A 19149-nucleotide genomic window follows, 5' to 3' on the forward strand; every position below is an offset into this window, starting at 1 on the left:
CCTTATGCATTTGCTAATATCTGTTTCATTTTTGCAGGGAATATCTAAGGCAGATTGATGAGATCCAGAAAGCCTTCAATCACGAGACGGTTAAACGCACCCGATTGTCCTATGACAATGAAGCCTTACAGTGGCAATTGAAACAACGTTCGGAACAGTTACACATTGTCGAGACCAAACTGCACGAACTCTCATCCCATGAGATGTCGTCGACTTCAATGACCAATCGTTCCTCTTCGAATGGATCTGCCTTAAATACATCGTTACACATGGATGATATTTCACCACCCAGTTCACCAGTTATCAAGGGCGTTATCGAGAAAACCGATTCAGTGTCATGGGTACTCGAGATGGACGATGAAACTCCAGAAGCTGCTGCTACGAAAATGGTCAAGCGTGCTGGCTCATTTAGATCTGTGGAACGTAGTTCCTCTATGAGAAAACAACTGTCGGTCAGTGCCAGTGCGGGGCAAACATTTAATAATAGTTTATTGGATACAACTGGGCCAAATCCTCTATCCCAGTCCATGTCCGCCACCTCCGTGATAAGAGAACATTCCAAAGTTGAAACAAATGAATTTAATAATAGATTACACCCACGTATACGCTCAAAATCAGTTAGTGTCAAGGGCTGTGAAGCCTTACAGCAGAAGCAAAAGTCATCATCCTCAAAGTTGTCGCGACAACTGTCTTCGGGTAATTCACGCAAAAGCTTAGAACCGGCTGACTTCAAAGAACCTCTCACGTCCAGCTCTCCCTTTAGGCCCAGATCCTCAACTTTAAAAATCGACAATGAACAGAGCGAAGATACCCTTTTTAGGCGTAGCAGTGCTAAACTCATTACCTGTGACACCTCCGCCTTAAATAAAGGCGAACGCTTAGAGATGCGTTCGCTTCCCTCTCATCCCTCAGTACAGGACTTGAAGGTTATAAAGAAATGCCAAGAAATACAAGAGTCTGCCGGAGAAGCTATGGTTTCGGGTACAAATTCTGAGGACGAAAGTTGTTCGGCCTCGTCAGATGATGTTGTCAGTACAGCCTCATCGTCGGCCAATTCTGATTCGACCAACTCATCCAACCAATTGAAAAATGCACGCATGTCCATAGAAGATGTCTTGCTAATGGAGAAAATGAACAGCCTATCGGGTACCCCCATGGAAGTCAGCTGGTCCGAAGATGCAGATGGCCTCGCAAACAGTTCTACGCTATGACATGACCTAGGTCATCATGACATGTATGAAGTCCAAGAGGACGATGAGGATAGTTTTTAAGGTGGTAAGCATGAGTTGGAGCTCCACTTTATCTTGACCATTGAAAGTAGAATAATGGCACACATTTGCGCAAATCATCACCATTGTTGAAAAGAACACACCCACTTAGAATTGACTTGGAAGGCAAAAACTCCTGCTACCACTGGGGAATGATGGAGGCATATTTGTACCACCCGTTCGGTGGTCACTACGTTCGGCGAGTTTGCCAGCGCGCGTTGACCAATGCAATAAAACCTCTTGGTGCGTCTGTTTTGATTGAAATTTCAAATTTAAAACAACATCAACAACAACATTTTATGCTAATCACTTACGTTTAGTTAACTTTTACTTTAAAAATGAAAAAGAAAAATATTTAAAATCTGTTACATGTACATACCTACAATATAGTATATATTTTATTTATTTGTGAACTTGTTTAATAAAATAATATAGGGAATACAAAACAAGAGAAAAAGCCAACCAACTCTTTCTTACAAAGAAACTACAATAAAAAGAAATAAAAAACGAGAGATACAATGTTACATACAAACTAAGAACAAAATCAATTGTTTTCTCAATTTGGAATAGAAAGCATCGTCCATTTGGTCATAAAACAACTATTGTTTGTCAGACTTGTTGGTCAAATGCAAATTGAACTCTAGCTTACACATTTTGTCATTGATCGATAATCAAGGTGGAAAAGTTTGCTCTTTAAATTTTTTCTTTTGATATTTGTTTTTTGGCCAAGTGCGATGTCTTGGAATTGTAGGTTATTATCGTCGAAAGGAACAGACTAATGATATACACTGAAATTAAGAATATTGCTTCATTTTCGGAATTATTATCCTTTACGTAAGAATTGCATCTTATCAGGCTACAACATGTTTAGCTTTGGTTTGGTAGAATTTATAGAGTACATACATATTTACATTCGTAAGAATAATGCGAGCCGAAGAGAACCCAAAACCGTCTATTGATTGTTGTTTTCGTTTTCCTAGAGTATGGCATTTAGATACGATATAAAAAATAATGTAAGTGGTCTGCCTGCACAGGATCCGTAAAAGTAGAGGATTTGAATAGTGGCCACTCCCAAATAAATACAGCCGTGTCTTAAATTGTTTATAAGTATTTATTTCATCTAATCACATATTTATTTATGGCTTTGACAAATTTGTAAATTTATTCTCGTCCTTGTCCTTAATTAGATTGTTTGTTAAATAATTATTATTGCAAATATTATATTAGTATATTACGATCATCATTAAATTATAAGCTTCAGCAGCAGTAAGGCTTGTTTAAATGAGGCAAATGAACCAAAACACTGAAAACCTAAAATTAGAAAATCATTATCTTGAAACTAGTTTTAAGATGACCCATACAAATGCTAAAACATTTTATACACTTTTCCCAATCAAAATTCAGATAATTCAGAGTGGAACTACAAAATTCTTTGTTTTAATGAAGTCACTTGTCTGCCAATGTTAATGTCATTAATATTTCAGGCTTTAAGGCATTTTGAAATATATTCTACTTTTTTCTTGTATAAAACCAAAACTCAAATGTTTTTCCACTCTGTTTGGATGTTAATCTTAAATTATCTCTGGTTCATGATTATTTTTAGTATTCTCCTCCTCAAAATCACGATATATAAGTATGTATGCGTAGATGGTATTTAATTTGAAGCGACTATTTGAATAGCAAACACAAAAAGTTATGATAAGAATAGCAACAATAATAATATTATTAATAATTTATGAGCAAAAATATTTTGCAAATGAACAAACAAGAATTAAGTAAAATAAAGAAAACAAAAACATTAATATTGTTTTGAAAATATTCAAATGAAAATTGTTGTTTTATTTAAAGAATAATGGAACGAACGGCATTGAGACAGGCTAAATGTTATGCAAAATTTCTAAGACGGAATATAAGAATTACAACACCTTGTCAGAAGTAATTTAAAAACATTCGCTCGATTTTCTTTCCAATTTCATTATTCAAAAAATTTCCACTAGAACATTTAATTTGTGTTTAGATTTTTTAATTTGAAATTGATTTAGTTAATAATCTAAAACATTTCATACGAAAATCGAAAAAAGCATGGTACGAAATTATTTCGCATTGGTTTTTAAATTTGTTATTTAGAAACCATTTTTTTGTTACAAATGGAATAAACTGATTTACGAATTACATTTCAAATGGAACATTTTGATTTAGTTTATTTATCGCAAATAAGCACTGTTTAAATGTTATAAATATGGGCCAGTGAATAGACTTTAAAGTGGTCTGAACGAATGTCGATTTGGTCAGTTAGATTCGTCATTTTGGATCATATCACTGTCACTGGAACTATTATTAGGCTTCCTACCAAAACGAAGATACATTTATTTTCATACCCTACACCACAACACTGTGCATTTATTTGTATATCATATGGAAATGAAATTAAAGTAAGCCCATGATGACTTTTGACAATCTACATAGCATCACATTCTGAGTCGATTTATGCATGTCCGTCCGTCGGTAAAATTTGAGAAAGGTAATTTTTATTCAAAGGGCGATTGCTATTGTTGCACCAATCATATGTTGAAGTGACACTCATATAAATATTCGTCCAATTGCATGTAGTTCATCCATGAGATGATACGGCGAGACCATACTTCCAATAACGCAGCATACTGCCACTTTGGCATTACAGTCAACTTGAATTTTAGTTAGTAATTAATTTATTTTTTATTATTTATTTTTATTAGCACTGTCCTTACTTACTTACTTACTTACTTAGCTGGCCCATTACAGAACATTTGTTCTATAGGCCGAACTAAGAAGAGATCTCCATTCCTCTCTATTTGTTGCTTTGCTCTCTGGAATACCGCGCCTTGTCATCTCATCATCCACTTGTTTGCGCCATCTATTCCTTGGCCTGCCAATTCTGCGTGCACCGCCATGTGGCATGTATTCATACGCCTTTTTAGTGGGTTCATCATCGCTCATTCTTTTGATATGGCCTAGCCAACGCAATCGCTGCATCTCGATACGTTTAACAATATTGATGTCGTTGTATAGCAGATACAGCTCGTGGTTCATGCGACGTCGATATTCACCGTCAACGCAGATTGGTCCGTAGATCTTTCGAAGAATTTTTCTCTCAAACACACCAAGCACTGCCATGTCTGCTTGCGCAAGTACCCAGGCTTCGGAGCCATACATCAGCACGGGTAGTATCAGTGTTTTGTAGAGCGTTATTTTTGTTTGACGAGATGTGGCTTTGTTTTTAAACTGCTTACTTAATCCAAAGTAGCATCTGTTGGCCAATACAATTCTTCTTTTTATTTCACAACTGATGTCGTTTGTTGTGTTGACGGAGGTGCCGAGGTAGACGAAGTCTTTTACTACCTCAATATTATAGGAACCAACTTCCACAGTCGGTCCGAGCTCAATGGACGCATTGCGCGTCGACACCATCAACTTGGTCTTCTCACCGTTTACCGCCAGACCCACTTTAGCAGATTCTCCTTCGACTTTTATAAAGGTATCAGTTACTTCTTTTACTGATCGACCCATGATGTCTATATCATCAGCATAAGCAAGTAACATGTGACTATTGGTGTAGATTGTGCCACTTCTTTTGACGTTTGCCTCTCGTATAACCTTTTCTAGCAGGATGTTGAAGAGGTCACACGAAAGGCTGTCTCCTTGTCTGAAACCTCTTTTGGTACCAAACTCTTCGGAGAGGTTCTTTCCTATTTTAACTGAGGACCTCGTGTCAGTTAAAGTCATTTTACAAAGCCGGATGAGCATTGCGGGAATACCAAATTCAGACATGGCTTGGAATACCTTTGAGCGCAGCGGACTGTCGAAGGCTGCTTTATAATCGACAAAAAGGTGGTAGGTGTCGATCTGCATCTCTTGGGTCTTCTCCAGGATTTGCCGCAGGGTAAATATCTGGTCAATGGTGGACTTGCCAGGTCTAAAGCCGCATTGGTATGGTCCAATAATCTCGTTGACCATTGGCTTTAGTCGTTCGCACAATATCCCTGACACGATCTTGTAGGCAATAGGGAGTAGACTTATGCCCCTATAGTTAGAGCATACAGTCTTATCTCCCTTCTTGTGGACGGGGCACAGGATACTCAGGTTCCAATCGTCGGGTACTCGTTCTTCCTGCCAGATGGTGCTAACTAGCTGATGAATACACCTTATCAGCGTGTCGCCTCCGGTTTTGAACAGCTCGGCTGGTAAGCCATCGGCCCCTGCTGCCTTATTATTCTTCAGCCGATTTATTGCTGTCTTTACCTCATCTTGGCTGGGCGGTATACATTCAATACCATCTTCTGGGATTGGGACTGTGGTATCTTCGTCGTCTTCGCTGCTATTGGATACCAACAGATTTGAAAAATGTTCTTTCCATATCCTGAGTACACTATCTGTATCAGTTACCAAATTACCTTGCTGGTCTCTACAGGAGGATGTGCCTGTACCAAAGCCATCAGTTTGATGCTTGACTCTTTGGTAGAATTTTCGGACTTCATTCTGGCTCCTGTACATCTCGATTTTTTCACACTCCCGCTTTTCCATCTCTCTCTTTTTCCTGCGGAAAAGACGTTTCTCCTCTCTCCTTTTCTCCCTGTATCTCTCTCGTGCGCTACGCGTTGCTACGGATTGTAAAGTAGCCTTATATGCCGCATTTTTCTCTTCGGTGGCAGCACGACACTCCTCATCATACCATGGATTCCTTGGTGGAGGCCTCTGGTATCCAAGTATGGATTTTGCGGCTGTTTGCATGGAGTGGGCAATGCTTTGCCATTGCGCTGATATGTTATCGGGATGAGGAGGGCTTTGATTAAGCAATTGGGCTAGTTGAGTGGAATATGCTGTGGCTATCTGTTGTGATTGCAGCTTACCGATGTCTAACTTTCGTGTTGTGTCTGTTCGTACTTTGTTTGCTACGTTTAAGCGGGTGCGTACCTTTGCTGCAACAAGGTAGTGGTCCGAATCAATGTTTGCGCCTCGGAACGATCGTACATCCAACACGCTCGATGAATGTCTTCCATCTATCACAACATGATCAATTTGGTTTCTTGTTTTCTGATCTGGAGACAGCCAGGTGCCCTTATGAATATCGAGATGATTAAATCTGGTACTGCTAACTACCATGCTTTTTGCAGCTGCAAAGTCTATCAGTCTCATACCATTGTCAGATGTTTCACTGTGGAGACTGAATTTCCCGACTGTTGGGCCAAAGATATTCTCCTTTCCAATTTTGGCATTAAAATCGCCTAGAATGATTTTAATGTCATGGGCAGGGCAACGGTCATATGTTTCTTCTAAGCGCTCGTAAAATATATCTTTGGTCTGTTCATCCTTTTCTTCAGTGGGAGCATGAGCGCAAATAAAGCTGATGTTGAAGAATTTAGCTTTTATTCGAATTGCAGCAAGTCTTTCATTCACTGGAGTGAAGCTGGATACCAGATGTTTTAGTCTCCGACTAACTACGAATCCACAACCAAACTCATGCTTTACGTCATGGCAGCTATAATACAGTGCGTCACCTTTAGGTGTTGTTGTGACGCCTTTCCCAATCCATCGTATTTCCTGTATGGCAGTAATATCGGTCTTGTACTTTTCAAGTACGTCTGCCAATGCGAAGACTGCACCTTCTCTATAAAGAGTGCGAACATTCCAGGTGCAGATTCGCAGATCATGGTCCTTAAAACGTTTGCGGGGTTCGTCAACTTTAGAGGGGTTTGTTTTTCTTTTCTTTCGTTTTTTCATAGTAGGCTGTTTTTTCTAGGGGAGGGTTACTAACCCGACGCCCAAACCCAAGTTTTTAACGTTCTTATGGGTGAACGCGCGGCACATGTTAGCTCACTACCTTTAACGGGTGTTAAAGGCAGTTCCCCAGGTGACACCACGGGGAGGTCAGTGTCCACTTGGGATGAAAGAGGGACCAAGATAAATCCTGGGCTTTGCCATGTTAAAACCGGTCAGGACCGTTCCTTGGTATCTTCCATCCCCTACGTCACCCTTACTTACGTTGTGACAAATCCAACTCACAATATCCCCTGAACATTTTCTGTGTGTCCCTTCCATACAGTTACATATCGACATTTAAAATGTCGACAGTTTGTCCATCAAGATTCACTTACATGTGGCATATCGTTGATAGTATTGTTTAGTCTTCCAGATGTTCCAATGCTAAATCAAATTTCCAATAACTAGAAAACAATTATGTTGACTCAAAATAATGTCCAGTCCATTGAATACTCTCAGTGGTTATCATAACCTCGCGGCGGAGGTCAACTCCAACTGTTGACAATTTTTTTTAATTATTTTCCATGGTAGTTGGAATACACATCATCAGAATATGAATTCAGTAGCATTTATCGATTAAAAAGTTATTTAAATTTCTGAATTCCTTTGCAGAGTAATAAAAATTATACACATTATAATAAATTCTAATCAATAAATTTATTTTTAAAAAATCATTACAAAATATATCACAAAATATTAACGACAAGTGAGTAGGATCTAATTTAAACTAGTTTTTTAGCTTTAACCGTACATCATCATTTTCTACCATAGCCTTAAATTGCTCGACTAATTTGAATTTTTGGATTTTTCCCGATGTCGTTTTGGGGAAATCATCCACACACACAACGTACCGGGGAACTTTGAAGTAGGCCAATCTGCCTTTTGAAAATTCTTTAAGTGTATCGCGGGAGATTTCTTTGGTTTTGTCTTGTAAGCGCACAAAGGCACACAGTTCTTCGCCCAAACGTTCGTCTGGAACACCTATTACCTGCAATGATACACCAAGACATTTATTTATATGGATAATTGTAAGGACACCATTGGCTTCTTACATAGGCTTCCATAATATTTTCATGGGTATTAAGAAAATCTTCAATTTCTTTGGGGAAAATGTTTTCGCCACCTCTGATGATCATTTCCTTTAGGCGTCCTACAATGCGACCATATCCATCGGGTTGTAAAACAAATTGATCTCTGGAAAAGAAAGAAAACGTTTACCCAATACTATTTTTATTTTGCAAGTAGTGACTTACCCTGTGCGCAGCCATTTATCGGCTCCAATTGTTTCCTTCGTTTTCTCCTCATCTCCATAATAGCCAAGCATGGTGGAGTAACCTCTCACGCACAATTCTCCCGGTTGACCAAACGGCACAATATTGCCATTCGTATCGACAACCTTCACCTCAATATCGTCTTGGACATGACCCACCGTATTCAAGATTTGTTCAACGGTATCATTAGGACCAGTTTGGAAGAGTGACGCTGTTGATTCTGTTAGACCGTAGACATTTCGGAACTCTTTTACTTTCAAAATTGTCTGCATGTCAAGGAAAAGTTGTGGCGTACAAATCGCTCCTCCAGTTAGAGCCATTTTTAAGGTACTCAATGGCAAATTCAACTCTTTTTGTTTCCGTATCACATCAACGTACATTGTTGGTGTTCCATGAATAACTGTACATTTTTCATCCACTATAGATCTTAGTGAAGCCTCGGGATTAAAAGCTGGAGCAGGTAAAACCAATGTACCACCATGGGTCAGAGCTGGCATAATCGTAACGACGACACCAAATGCATGGAACAGAGGTACTTGGACGCATATTCTTGCTCCAGTTGTCTGGTTGCGATTACCAATGTGAATGCCATTGTTGACGAAGTTGTAGTGGGATAGAACGGCAGCTTTGGGTTGACCTGTTGTGCCCGATGTAAATTGTATGTTACATGGTGAGTCGGGTATGATATGGGGTTGTAATTTTTCAATTTCCTTCATATCCTCCTTATTGCCGATATCCAGCAACTCATTAAATTGAAGAGCTCCTTTGAGATTTTCATCGGTGTCGATTATTACTGCCTTAAGGTGTGGCAAATTTTCACTTTTAATATCGCCTTTTTGACTCGAAGCAATTTCCGGGCATAGTGATCTTATAATTTCATAGTAATTATGTGTTCTGTGTGTTAGGGGGGACACAATTGCTTTGACATTGACTTTCTTTAAGCAGTATTCCAACTCGGGAGCTTGGAAAGCAGGATTAATACCAACCGTCACGAGACCGGCCCGACAGGCACCCATCATTGTTAAGTACCAGTGAATGTTATTGGGGCCCCAAAGACCCACACGATCCCCTTTCTGCAGTCCTAGTTTAAGCAAGCCAGCAGCAATGCGATCTGCTTCTTCAAGCAGGCTCTTAAATGTATATCGTTTAGCCTCATGGTAGGATACAATAGCTTCGGTTGTCCCGTGTTCTCTTGCAGCCTTCTCCAATTCTTGGCCAACATTACGATAAACTAATGGATTTTTACCTTTATTGCAAATGTAGCTTTGGTTTTGTTCCCACGATGTTGCTGGACTGCATGTATGACTTGAAACGCTGAAAAAAAATAAAAATGTTTTTTTTTTAATTTGGTTAAACATTTAATTTAATACAAGTTAATATCCCTGTACATAAGTTTAGACCCGCATTAATCTGTGTTAATACAAAATGATTTATCTGTGGGTGATTATTCCTGTTGTGTTGGCACAAGCGTGTTATTTGAATTTCATTTGAAGATAACAGCAAACGGCGTGCCATCTTATCATAATAACCGACTCTTAATTTTATTGTTATATCAATAACCCTTCTTAAGGCGTTCTATTTTCAGATTAGATACCGCCAATAAATTTTAAAATGTTATCGAAATATGTTTGTTTAAACTGTTGTTATCTTTTCAATATTAGTGCATATTAATTATCTCAAAATATCATAATATTTTACTACTACATGTAGTTTGAAGAAAATGAATAGATTTAACACTCAGTTGCTACTAAAAAATAATTGCACCACTTTAACCGCACCTACAAATGTTTGTATGTATTTTGGAATCTTTTAAAATTACAAACCGAATTGTATCAGGTAAAATAATTTTGAATAATTTTTATTATGGTCATTTTTATTAGAGTATTTCTCGATTTTCAAGTAAACAAGTGAAAAAGTATCAGTCGGTTTGGCCGATACAGATATACCCTACGTCTCGGACTTAAAGAAAAGAAGTAACACACAATACTTCTGACGTCTATAAAATACCATGTACAACTTTTGGACCAAATCGGTTTCTCCCTTCGAGGGTTATCTTACGTACTACTCAGTGTAATTGATGCCGGCAGGCTTTTTTGCAGCTTTTGGGCCACTATCTCAAGAAGTAAGTAGAATACAAGTTGTTACAAAAAGAAACAAAACTATGTGAGAGCAGGCCTTAAACAGCACTCTTCACAAATTGTGTGGGAAGTACTCGAAGGAGTGGACTTATATAGTCCATATTCGAACCTTATCTATGTCCCGTAGTGGTATTACAATACGAAAAGTATGGACTAAATCGGTTACTCCCTCCAAGAATTATCGTGAGCCCAATTTTTCCAAACTTTTGCGGGGGAGGACCTGAAGGAGTTGACGGATATGGTCTGTCTTCGAAATTAAACTAAGTTTGGACAACATATTATTAACGCCAAATTTTAGACAGATTCGGCTGATCCGTTCGGGAGTTATCGTGCGCTCCAGCCACTATACATGTTGCCATAGGGGTATTTTAAACCTTTCGGACTATTTTCTCAGGAAGTATGGACTTTCCCCTGATAAAAGTTGTACCATCGTAATAGGGGCAGCTAATACAAGTTGTTACAACAAAAATCAAAGCGATTTAAAAATCAAATCAAAGCGATGGAAAAAATGTTCGACCATGGATAGATACACCAATTGTCTTAATTATCAAATCTAATCTAAAAAATGGGTTCCGCCAGGTGATAGGTACCACCTACGGGACTATATCAAAGTGTCAACCTATCTTTAAAATTTTTGGTGGAAAAGTTTTGTAACTGCAGAGAATCTCAAAAGTCAAATTAAATTGATGGTAGTTCCATCAAACAATGTAGACCCTCAAAATGCCGAAAATCGGGAGGTACCGTTATATAGGAGCTATACCAAACCATGGACCTATGTTGGCGATGTTCCGTGGAGAAGTTTGATGACCACTGAGAACCTCAAATGTCAATTTACAGCTAGTTCGGGTGAAAATTGTAGCTAAAATTCTCAAAACACCGAAAATCGGGAGGTACCGTTATATGGGGGCTATACCAAAACATGGACATATGCCCATATCCTTTGGAATATAAGTAGGTTGATCTCTAGGAACCCTAAATGTCAAATTATAACTAATTGGATTTGAAAATGTGACTAAAAACTTCAAAATACCTCAAATCGGGAGGTGCCGTTATATGGGGGCTATACCAAAACGTGGACCGATATAGCCCATCATAGAACTTGATCTGCCTTGCAAACAAAAGACGCAACTTCCCAAAATTTCAGCATCCTAACTCCATTTTGTGGATGCTAGAGTGATTACCACAGACGGACGGACATGCACAGATCGACTCAGAATTTTACGCTGATCAAAAATATTTATAAACTTTATAGGGTAGCAAATGATTATATCAATGTGTTACAAACGGAAAAAACCTAATATACCCTCTATACTATGGTGGAGGGTATAACAAATATATGAAAAATCGAGCGATTTTTTACAAAAATTTAACAAGATAAATAGCTTTTTTTTAGTATTCAAATACTTTCTGAAAATAAAAAGTTTTTTTTTTTTGTAAAAATGAGCAAATACTTTCTGAAAAAATCGCGCGATTTTCTTAACAAATATTTTCGCAATTAAAGACAATCAAAAATGTTTGTAAAAAAATGAAAATACTTTGAAAATGGCACGATTAAAAAAATAATTGTTGTCTTACTACTCCAAATTAAGAACCTGTTATATTTACATGTCTATATTGAAAAATGGAAATAATTATCATGTATACAAAATGTCTTCATCGTATACCGTGGTATGGTAAAACTTATCCAAACTGCTACTGGCACAATTTCGGACATAATTTCGTTTTTAAATAATTTTATGAAATCAGGAGGATTTTATGGATACTTCACCATTGGTTGGCACTTAGGCCTTCTCAAATGTATAATTCCACTTACATTCTAACTTCTGCTCTATAATTTATAAAAATTTTTATTGTTATAATTTATTAAGCAAAGAAATAATTTTGAAATTAAGAAAAATATCGTTGGGAATTATGTCCGTGAAGCAAAGCCCAAATTCATTTTGGGAAATATGTCCGTGGGAGTTATGTCCGGGCACCCATATGAAGCACACACGTATAGAAGGGATTCATCGGTTGGACAAGCAGTTTGATAGTGAATGGTCGGCTTAAGAAACACTACTTCACCGCTCGTCACAAAGGTGTTGTTGTCTTTTACATGTAAAGAGCTTTCAAATTTCTTAATGTGTGCTTAATGATTGTTTGCCTACAAATTCAAAATTAACATTTTAAGAAATGAAACGCAAATTTGGTGTTTTGTGGCTTTAATATTTGCATACATTTAAGACCGTATTAAACTTTGGTCACAAACAATTTTTGGCGGGCAAATTTTGTTAATTTGTATAAAAACACTTGGCTCTCACTAAGAAACTAAAAGTGTGTCGGACACACCAAAAATAGGTTAATGCGTGCTGTGCGTAGATTAAAGATTATGTTATGTTTCAATAGCTTATAATTTAAAACAAACGATAATTCTTTTGGGGATTCAATTTTAGTTTTTTATTTGCTAAGTCAGCAAACGTTATTTCAGCTTAATCACGTTTTTAAATTTTAAAAACAGCAAGTTTTTTAAACATATTTTTAAAAAAATTGTGCAATATTTAGATTTTAAACTTTAGAACCATTTCCTCATAAATGTTGAATTATAGGTAGTAACATGTTTTTTAATTGTTCTTGCATATTGAGATGTGATAGAATAATCTACAATTCCAAGATTTTAATTTATGCATTGCAAACATAAGAACAATGCAGTATTTTCTGTTCTCGGTTCTTGTTTAACTTTCAGTAGCTTTTAAAACTGTAAATTATTATTTGTTTATATTTATTTCTATGGATGTAAGTGTATTTGATTATAAGTTATCTTGTCACTATTTACAATATCTGTCGTTTCTTTTTTAGTTTTGCAAATTTTACTGTGTTTGCCGACGTATTTCATATAATTTTTATGATAACAAATATATTCTAAGCACATACCCACGAAGTACTATAGACAATGGGTTTGCTGCGTATTTTGAAACCACACTCTTGCGATTCAAATGTTTTCCTAATGTGTGAACTCGTTTGATGATCATTTTTCCAAAAAATCTCAAAATAAAACTCCAAAAATGTTATTTGTACAATATCCTTCAATACTTGCAAGGAGTCATATAATTTGTGTGTGTGTATTGTATTTATTTGTTTAATTTTTTTCGAACTCTTGTCTAACACCGTTGACGTTGTACCCGATCGATAGTGAGTTTAGTTTGCTGTTTCGACAGCGACTAAATGCCTCATTTGTTTTTCACTACAATGAAATCTTCGTTCTATCGTTTGTTTGTTTATTCTTTAATGCTTAGTTGGGGTAACCATACCCAGCAAAAACAGTGATTTCGCGACTTGATTTTAGATAGAGTCGAGAAAAGGTCATCCTAAAAAATCAAATTTTTATCGCTGACGAATTGTATATAATAGGTTCTTCTTATCAATCAGTAAAAAATGTATACAATAATGAATTTGAATGACTGTAAAATTCGTAAAAATTGACCATTTGCTCCCATTTTTGCATTAACTTCTTTATGGAGTCTAAAAAACTGGACATTTTCGATTTTGTAATTCTGAACCGGAATAATTTATGTTAATTTTTAAATACAAAATAATATGATTCTTCCACTTTTGCTCGTTTAGGTTATATGTTTGAAGTTTATGGACTCAAAAACCGCGGAACCGATCTTCTTGAAATTTTCAGAGAGAAATTCCGCATTGATCCGGAGATAAAGCATCAGAATCGGAGGTAATTCAAAAAATTTTGATTTTGTTATCAAATATCTATGAAACGGTTACAGATACAAATTGGGATGTGTGACTGAATTTGGATTACAAATAAATGTGCCAAAATATATCGAAATTGGTTTAGATTTCAATGCAGCTCCCATATATATTTTCGCCCGATTTCATGTATTTGATGCACCAAACATGCTATATATACCCGCTTTCAATGAAATTTGGAATGTTTAACGGAATATGCCCTACCAATAAATGTGCCAAAATATATTAAAATCGGTTCATATATATTTTCGTGCCGAATAATGAAAACGCGACGCCTAGGCCATCGCCGAATTTCTTGAAAAATACAAGTGATAGAAAAAACCGTTAGAGAGAAAATTGTGAGTTTAAGGAAGATCTATCATCTCCAAAAAGTTGGCATTTTATTTATTAACTAACATTTTTGGGCCTATTTTGAAAACAACATTAGAAAAATATACTTCAACGAAATATCAAGATTTACTAAAAATTGGCGAACCAGTATAATTGAGTGTAACATGTCGAATCTTAGTTTTGGGTTAAGCTCATTTTATAACAAATAAATGAACTGTGTATGTATACTTTGACGGAATATTGTTTTGCGGACCAATTGCAAGATATTTACACCAAAAAAACGATTAGTTTTTACATAATGTGTTGCCATAAATGAAGAATTAACATAATTTTTTTCAATTTGGTTTAGTTGTCTTACTGTACATTACCTTTATAATAGTAATTATTCTCATTTTCATAAAACAAGAGATTGAGCCTGTGATCACGGTGCGCCTTAACTACCTTTAAATGAAAGGTACTAACACCCGAAAAGTTTTTGCGGATTCTAAAACTACAATGTTCATAGATCAGAAAAATCAAAAAAAAAAAATCGCCGGAGCGATTTTCAAATAAATCACGGTCAAAGTTCACATTTGTAGGGTTTTTTAAGTTTTTCACGATTAAGCTTGGAAACCGCAAGACCTATCGAAATGGAATTAGAAAAAGTGTTGTAGCAGTGAAAATTCTCTACAAGATTGACCTTAATGGTATTTTCGTAGCGTTACCATTTTTGAGATATAGAATTTCAAATGGGGACAATGTACTGACTGTATCGCCTTCTTATAAAAGAATGTCATGCAGGGTGCACCTTAATTAAATGAAAACCGCTTACACCTGAAATTTTTTTGAGGGATCTGAAACAGCAATGCTCACAGGTGAGAAAAATCCAAAAACAAGAAGAAAACATTGGACGGATTTTTAAATAAATCGCGGTCAAAGGTCACATTTTTAGGTTTTCATGATTTTGCTTGGAAACGGCAAGTCCTATCGAAATGGTGCTAAAGAAAATGTTGTAGAGGGGTTTTTACAACTACATCATTTTCTTTATTTCCATTTCCATAGGACTTTCCACTTCCAAATCCTGAAAACCTAATATAAACCTAAAGTGTGACCTTTGACCGCGATTTATTTAAAAATCCCTCCTGCGATTTTTTCTTGGTTTTAGATTTTTCTCATCTATGAATATTGCCGTTTCAGTATCAGCAACAAATTTTCAGGTGTAAGCGGTTTTCATTTACTTAAGGTGCACACTGCATGACCTTGTTTTATGAGGAGGCGATACAGTCAGTACATTGCACTATAGGTAATTTGGACAGGTTTTTAGGCAAAAAGTCGATTTTTGCACTTTGAATAAGGAGAGTTTTATAATTTGATTTAAAGAAAGAACATGTCATATTAAAGGGATATGCAATTTGTTTTCAAAAATGTTCAAAATTCGCGGTATAATTCAAAGTCAAAGTCAAAATTTCGAAGGCAAAATAAAAAATATTAAAACTTAGGGCAGAAATTATACGCAAATTGTTAGACTTTGGTAATATTCAAATACATAGATATGATATTCAGTGGAATGGTGGCGGCGTGTACTTTCTGTTTTAAGATATAATATTCTTCAAAATGTTTCTTGCAGCGGAAAAATTCCTCATAAAGGACACAACATATTTTTTTTACAAAAATATAGTTTTATATTACTGACTTTTACAAAATTGTCCAACTTTGTCCGAAATTCTGACACCGGAAATATCTTCAGAAAAGGGTTCTGAATCAACTACATAGTTACCAATGTGAGATTTTGTGCGTTTTTGGAGATATATCACTTTTTTGAAGGTGCCCTACTTGCAGAAAAAAAAATATTTTTTTTTTTAAATTTTTGATTTGGTGAAAAAATATTAAACACAAAAAAGCATCCGATTTGAACTAAAAATACATTTTCTTTAAAGAAATATTCACCATGTATTGTAAAAATGTACAATTGTGTCGTGGTCAACATTTTTGTTAATTATATCTGTAATATGTTCTAACTAGGGATCCTGATTGCGTGGTTTATTTTGTCCTTTTCACCCTCCGTCATGCACATGTATCTGGCCAGATATTTTACGAAAGCAACTGTGATTTAAATATATTTCTAATTTAGCTAGGGGCTTGAGTCTCCAGGTACCCTCTACAAATATTGTAAGGTATCGTTTTATAAAAACACATTAAAAAAACAACAAACAAATTTTATGTAGATTTTTTCATCTATACATCGTATACGTAGCGCATATATCTGACCAGATACACATACATTTTTTATGAAGAGTTCTGTACTTTATTGATACATGTATTCCTGTAATGAGAAAGGGTCGTTCTCGTCCTGTTTTGTTATCGTTATTTGGATTCGACGAAAATTTGGTATAAATTTGCAGCTACGTGCCAAAAAAAAAAAAAAAATCTGTGAACCTACTTTCGACAGTTCATTATACGAAACATTGTGAAGGAGAAGAAATGTAACCAGAAGCAATTATCTTTTACACGGGTTAAGCATGTACTTAGAACAAAAAAAAAAAGAGAAAATATATATCTGCCTTTGACTTAATTCAATTTAATTGAAACAAAATGGTCACCCTCGATTCAAATAAGTAAAAACACAGTTTTTTTTTCAAAAATCTTTTTTCTGAAAAAATCAAGTTTTTGACATAAACTAGTTTTCATACAATGTATATAATAACAAAGTTGGTTGGATGTGTAGTGTAACAGACAGATAAAAGACAATATCAAAATGCATATTATTTTTTAATGCATATACATACATATAACTCATTTACTCGAAGAATGCCATAACTCGAAAATTACGTTTTTTTTTGAGTTATTAATTTCTATTTTTTCTCCGACTTTTACTTTATTTCGTGTGAAATATTCATCTCGATATCTCTAAAAATCAACAAGTTACAACTTTTTTACTAGGAGTTTGGCATAAATCAATAAAAAAGTTTTTTGAGTTTATGAAGCACTAAAACATTTCAAGTTATGCTTGATATTGCCCAAAAGTTTAGCACTGACATCAGGCTAGCTGTTTGCAAAATACATATGATATGTAATAATCTTTTTAATTTGAGAAGTTAGATTTCAATCGGCAACTGAAAACGCGTTTTTCTCGATGCTGCATTTTTTGAGATGTGACAATCCTTATGTAAATGGGCGATATGTACAAACATTGTTTTAACAGCCAGTTTTTGTAAAAAAAATATTTTTGAAACGTATCGTTCGTGCTCCGACGAATCCGTTTAAAATTTGGTTTTTATAAAAAATTTAAAAGCATTCGTTTGATTCCGAAAAGCTTTGTATATCAGTGTTTCCATTATGTTAATTTTTAACATGTTTTGAAAAGAAAACATGGGCATATCATACCCCTTTATGTTAAATCCGATTCTCAATGACTTTTTATCGAACCTAATATTACGGCTAACACTTGGTATTTGTTCTCAGATAATTTTGGAAGCTCAGAAGGGGTCTTACGAAACCAAAAGCTCATTTAAAGCAGATTTATAAACGGTTTCTGTTGGAATATTAGTTTATTTTATATGAAAGTTCTTGGCAATTTTTCCAGGTTGAGAATTGAACCCACGTATCTAATAAAGTGGGTCAAACTTTTTGTAGGATTTACTGGTATGTTCCATTTTAATTAATTAAAGCAAAAAATTGGCCAAAATTTGCATAGGTAGTAACTTTCTTTCAATTTTTTAATTCAAACCTATTCAGATGAGACAAAAAATTGAGCACTTTTTTGATAAATTGTTATTAAAATAGGGATATTTTACGAAAATATGGCAACATCGTTATGATTTTTTTGTGAATGTTGGCATATTATAGGACTCTCAAAATCTATATAGTATGAAGCTGTAAGATACCTTAACAGCAGCTTAAGATACCTTAACATATAAAAAGGAAAAAATCAAACTTATTCAGGTGAGCGGGAGTGTATGTATGTATATGAATTGGATATTGAATTAAACATTTGGCGTCGATTGCAACGTAATGAAATATAATAATATAAGTAATGATGATTTAAGTTTTTCTTCTTTAAAATAAAACACATCTAATGTATGTATGTAAAATCGTTTTTATAAATTTTATTACGTTTTAATAACAGAACTGCTTAGCCGTTTCCTATCTGACAATTAAATACCCAATGTTAAGTCACAATGTACATACATAAATGTGTATGTTATCCGATAAGGCAAAAATCGAGGAGAAGATCGCGTTTTCTAAGCTGTTTGTAGGCCAATATGTTTTACAATACGTACATACATACATATATACGTATGTGCTTACTATGGGGGTTGGGTTGTCACTAAAAGGTATGTTTTCAAATTGAGGCAAATTCATATTCATTGTTTTTGTTTTTTGCTATTATTTCTTTTGTTTCGCGAATAATGCAATACGGCGGATACCTATTTCTAAACTAATTTCCATCAATCCACATTGAATTTTGTTTTTATGATAATGTTATGTCCAGAATAAATAATGATTGTAAATATTCTGATAGCTGATTTTGGGTACGTATCGTTTTCTTGACTGAGAAGTCTGCTCCGAAAGGCAGTTCAAGCATTATCAAACTAAATACGCATTTAAATTTGAGAGATTATTTAA

General features: G+C 35.3%; 2 protein-coding genes across 3 annotated transcripts in view; one reads left to right on the forward strand and one right to left on the reverse strand.

Moving 5' to 3' along the window:
* toc (toucan) overlaps nt 1–3098 on the forward strand; it is a 192974-nt gene extending 189876 nt beyond the window's left edge. For both annotated transcript variants that reach the window (XM_073964955.1, XM_073964956.1), the window contains one exon: nt 38–3098. In XM_073964955.1, the coding sequence (XP_073821056.1) occupies nt 38–1211 (1174 nt within the window). In that variant the 3' untranslated portion in view covers nt 1212–3098. The remainder of the gene's footprint in view (nt 1–37) is intronic.
* A 4604-nt stretch (nt 3099–7702) lies between these two features.
* On the reverse strand, nt 7703–13675 carry Acsf2 (Acyl-CoA synthetase family member 2). The gene is made up of 4 exons (XM_073964958.1): nt 13384–13675; nt 8318–9649; nt 8117–8258; nt 7703–8052 (listed from the first exon to the last, which is right to left on the reverse strand). The coding sequence occupies exons 1-4, from the start codon at nt 13479–13481 to the stop codon at nt 7792–7794; spliced, it is 1833 nt and encodes a 610-aa protein (XP_073821059.1). The 5' UTR covers nt 13482–13675; the 3' UTR covers nt 7703–7791.
* Nucleotides 13676–19149: the final 5474 nt, after the last annotated feature.

The sequence above is a fragment of the Musca autumnalis genome, unplaced genomic scaffold, assembly GCF_047663935.1.
Source record: "Musca autumnalis isolate F117 unplaced genomic scaffold, ASM4766393v1 scaffold_2, whole genome shotgun sequence".
NCBI classification, from domain to species: Eukaryota; Metazoa; Arthropoda; class Insecta; order Diptera; family Muscidae; genus Musca; species Musca autumnalis.

Bases quoted from the DNA above. Each gene is read 5' to 3' on its own strand.
- Acsf2 (XM_073964958.1), bottom strand. From the start codon at position 13,481: ATGATCATCAAACGAGTTCACACATTAGGAAAACATTTGAATCGCAAG. The intron at 8,259-8,317 runs GTAAGTCACTAC...TTTCTTTTCCAG, and splicing joins GATAAATGGCTGCGCACAGG to AGATCAATTTGTTTTACAAC. The intron at 8,053-8,116 runs GTAAGAAGCCAA...GTATCATTGCAG, and splicing joins AAAATATTATGGAAGCCTAT to GTAATAGGTGTTCCAGACGA.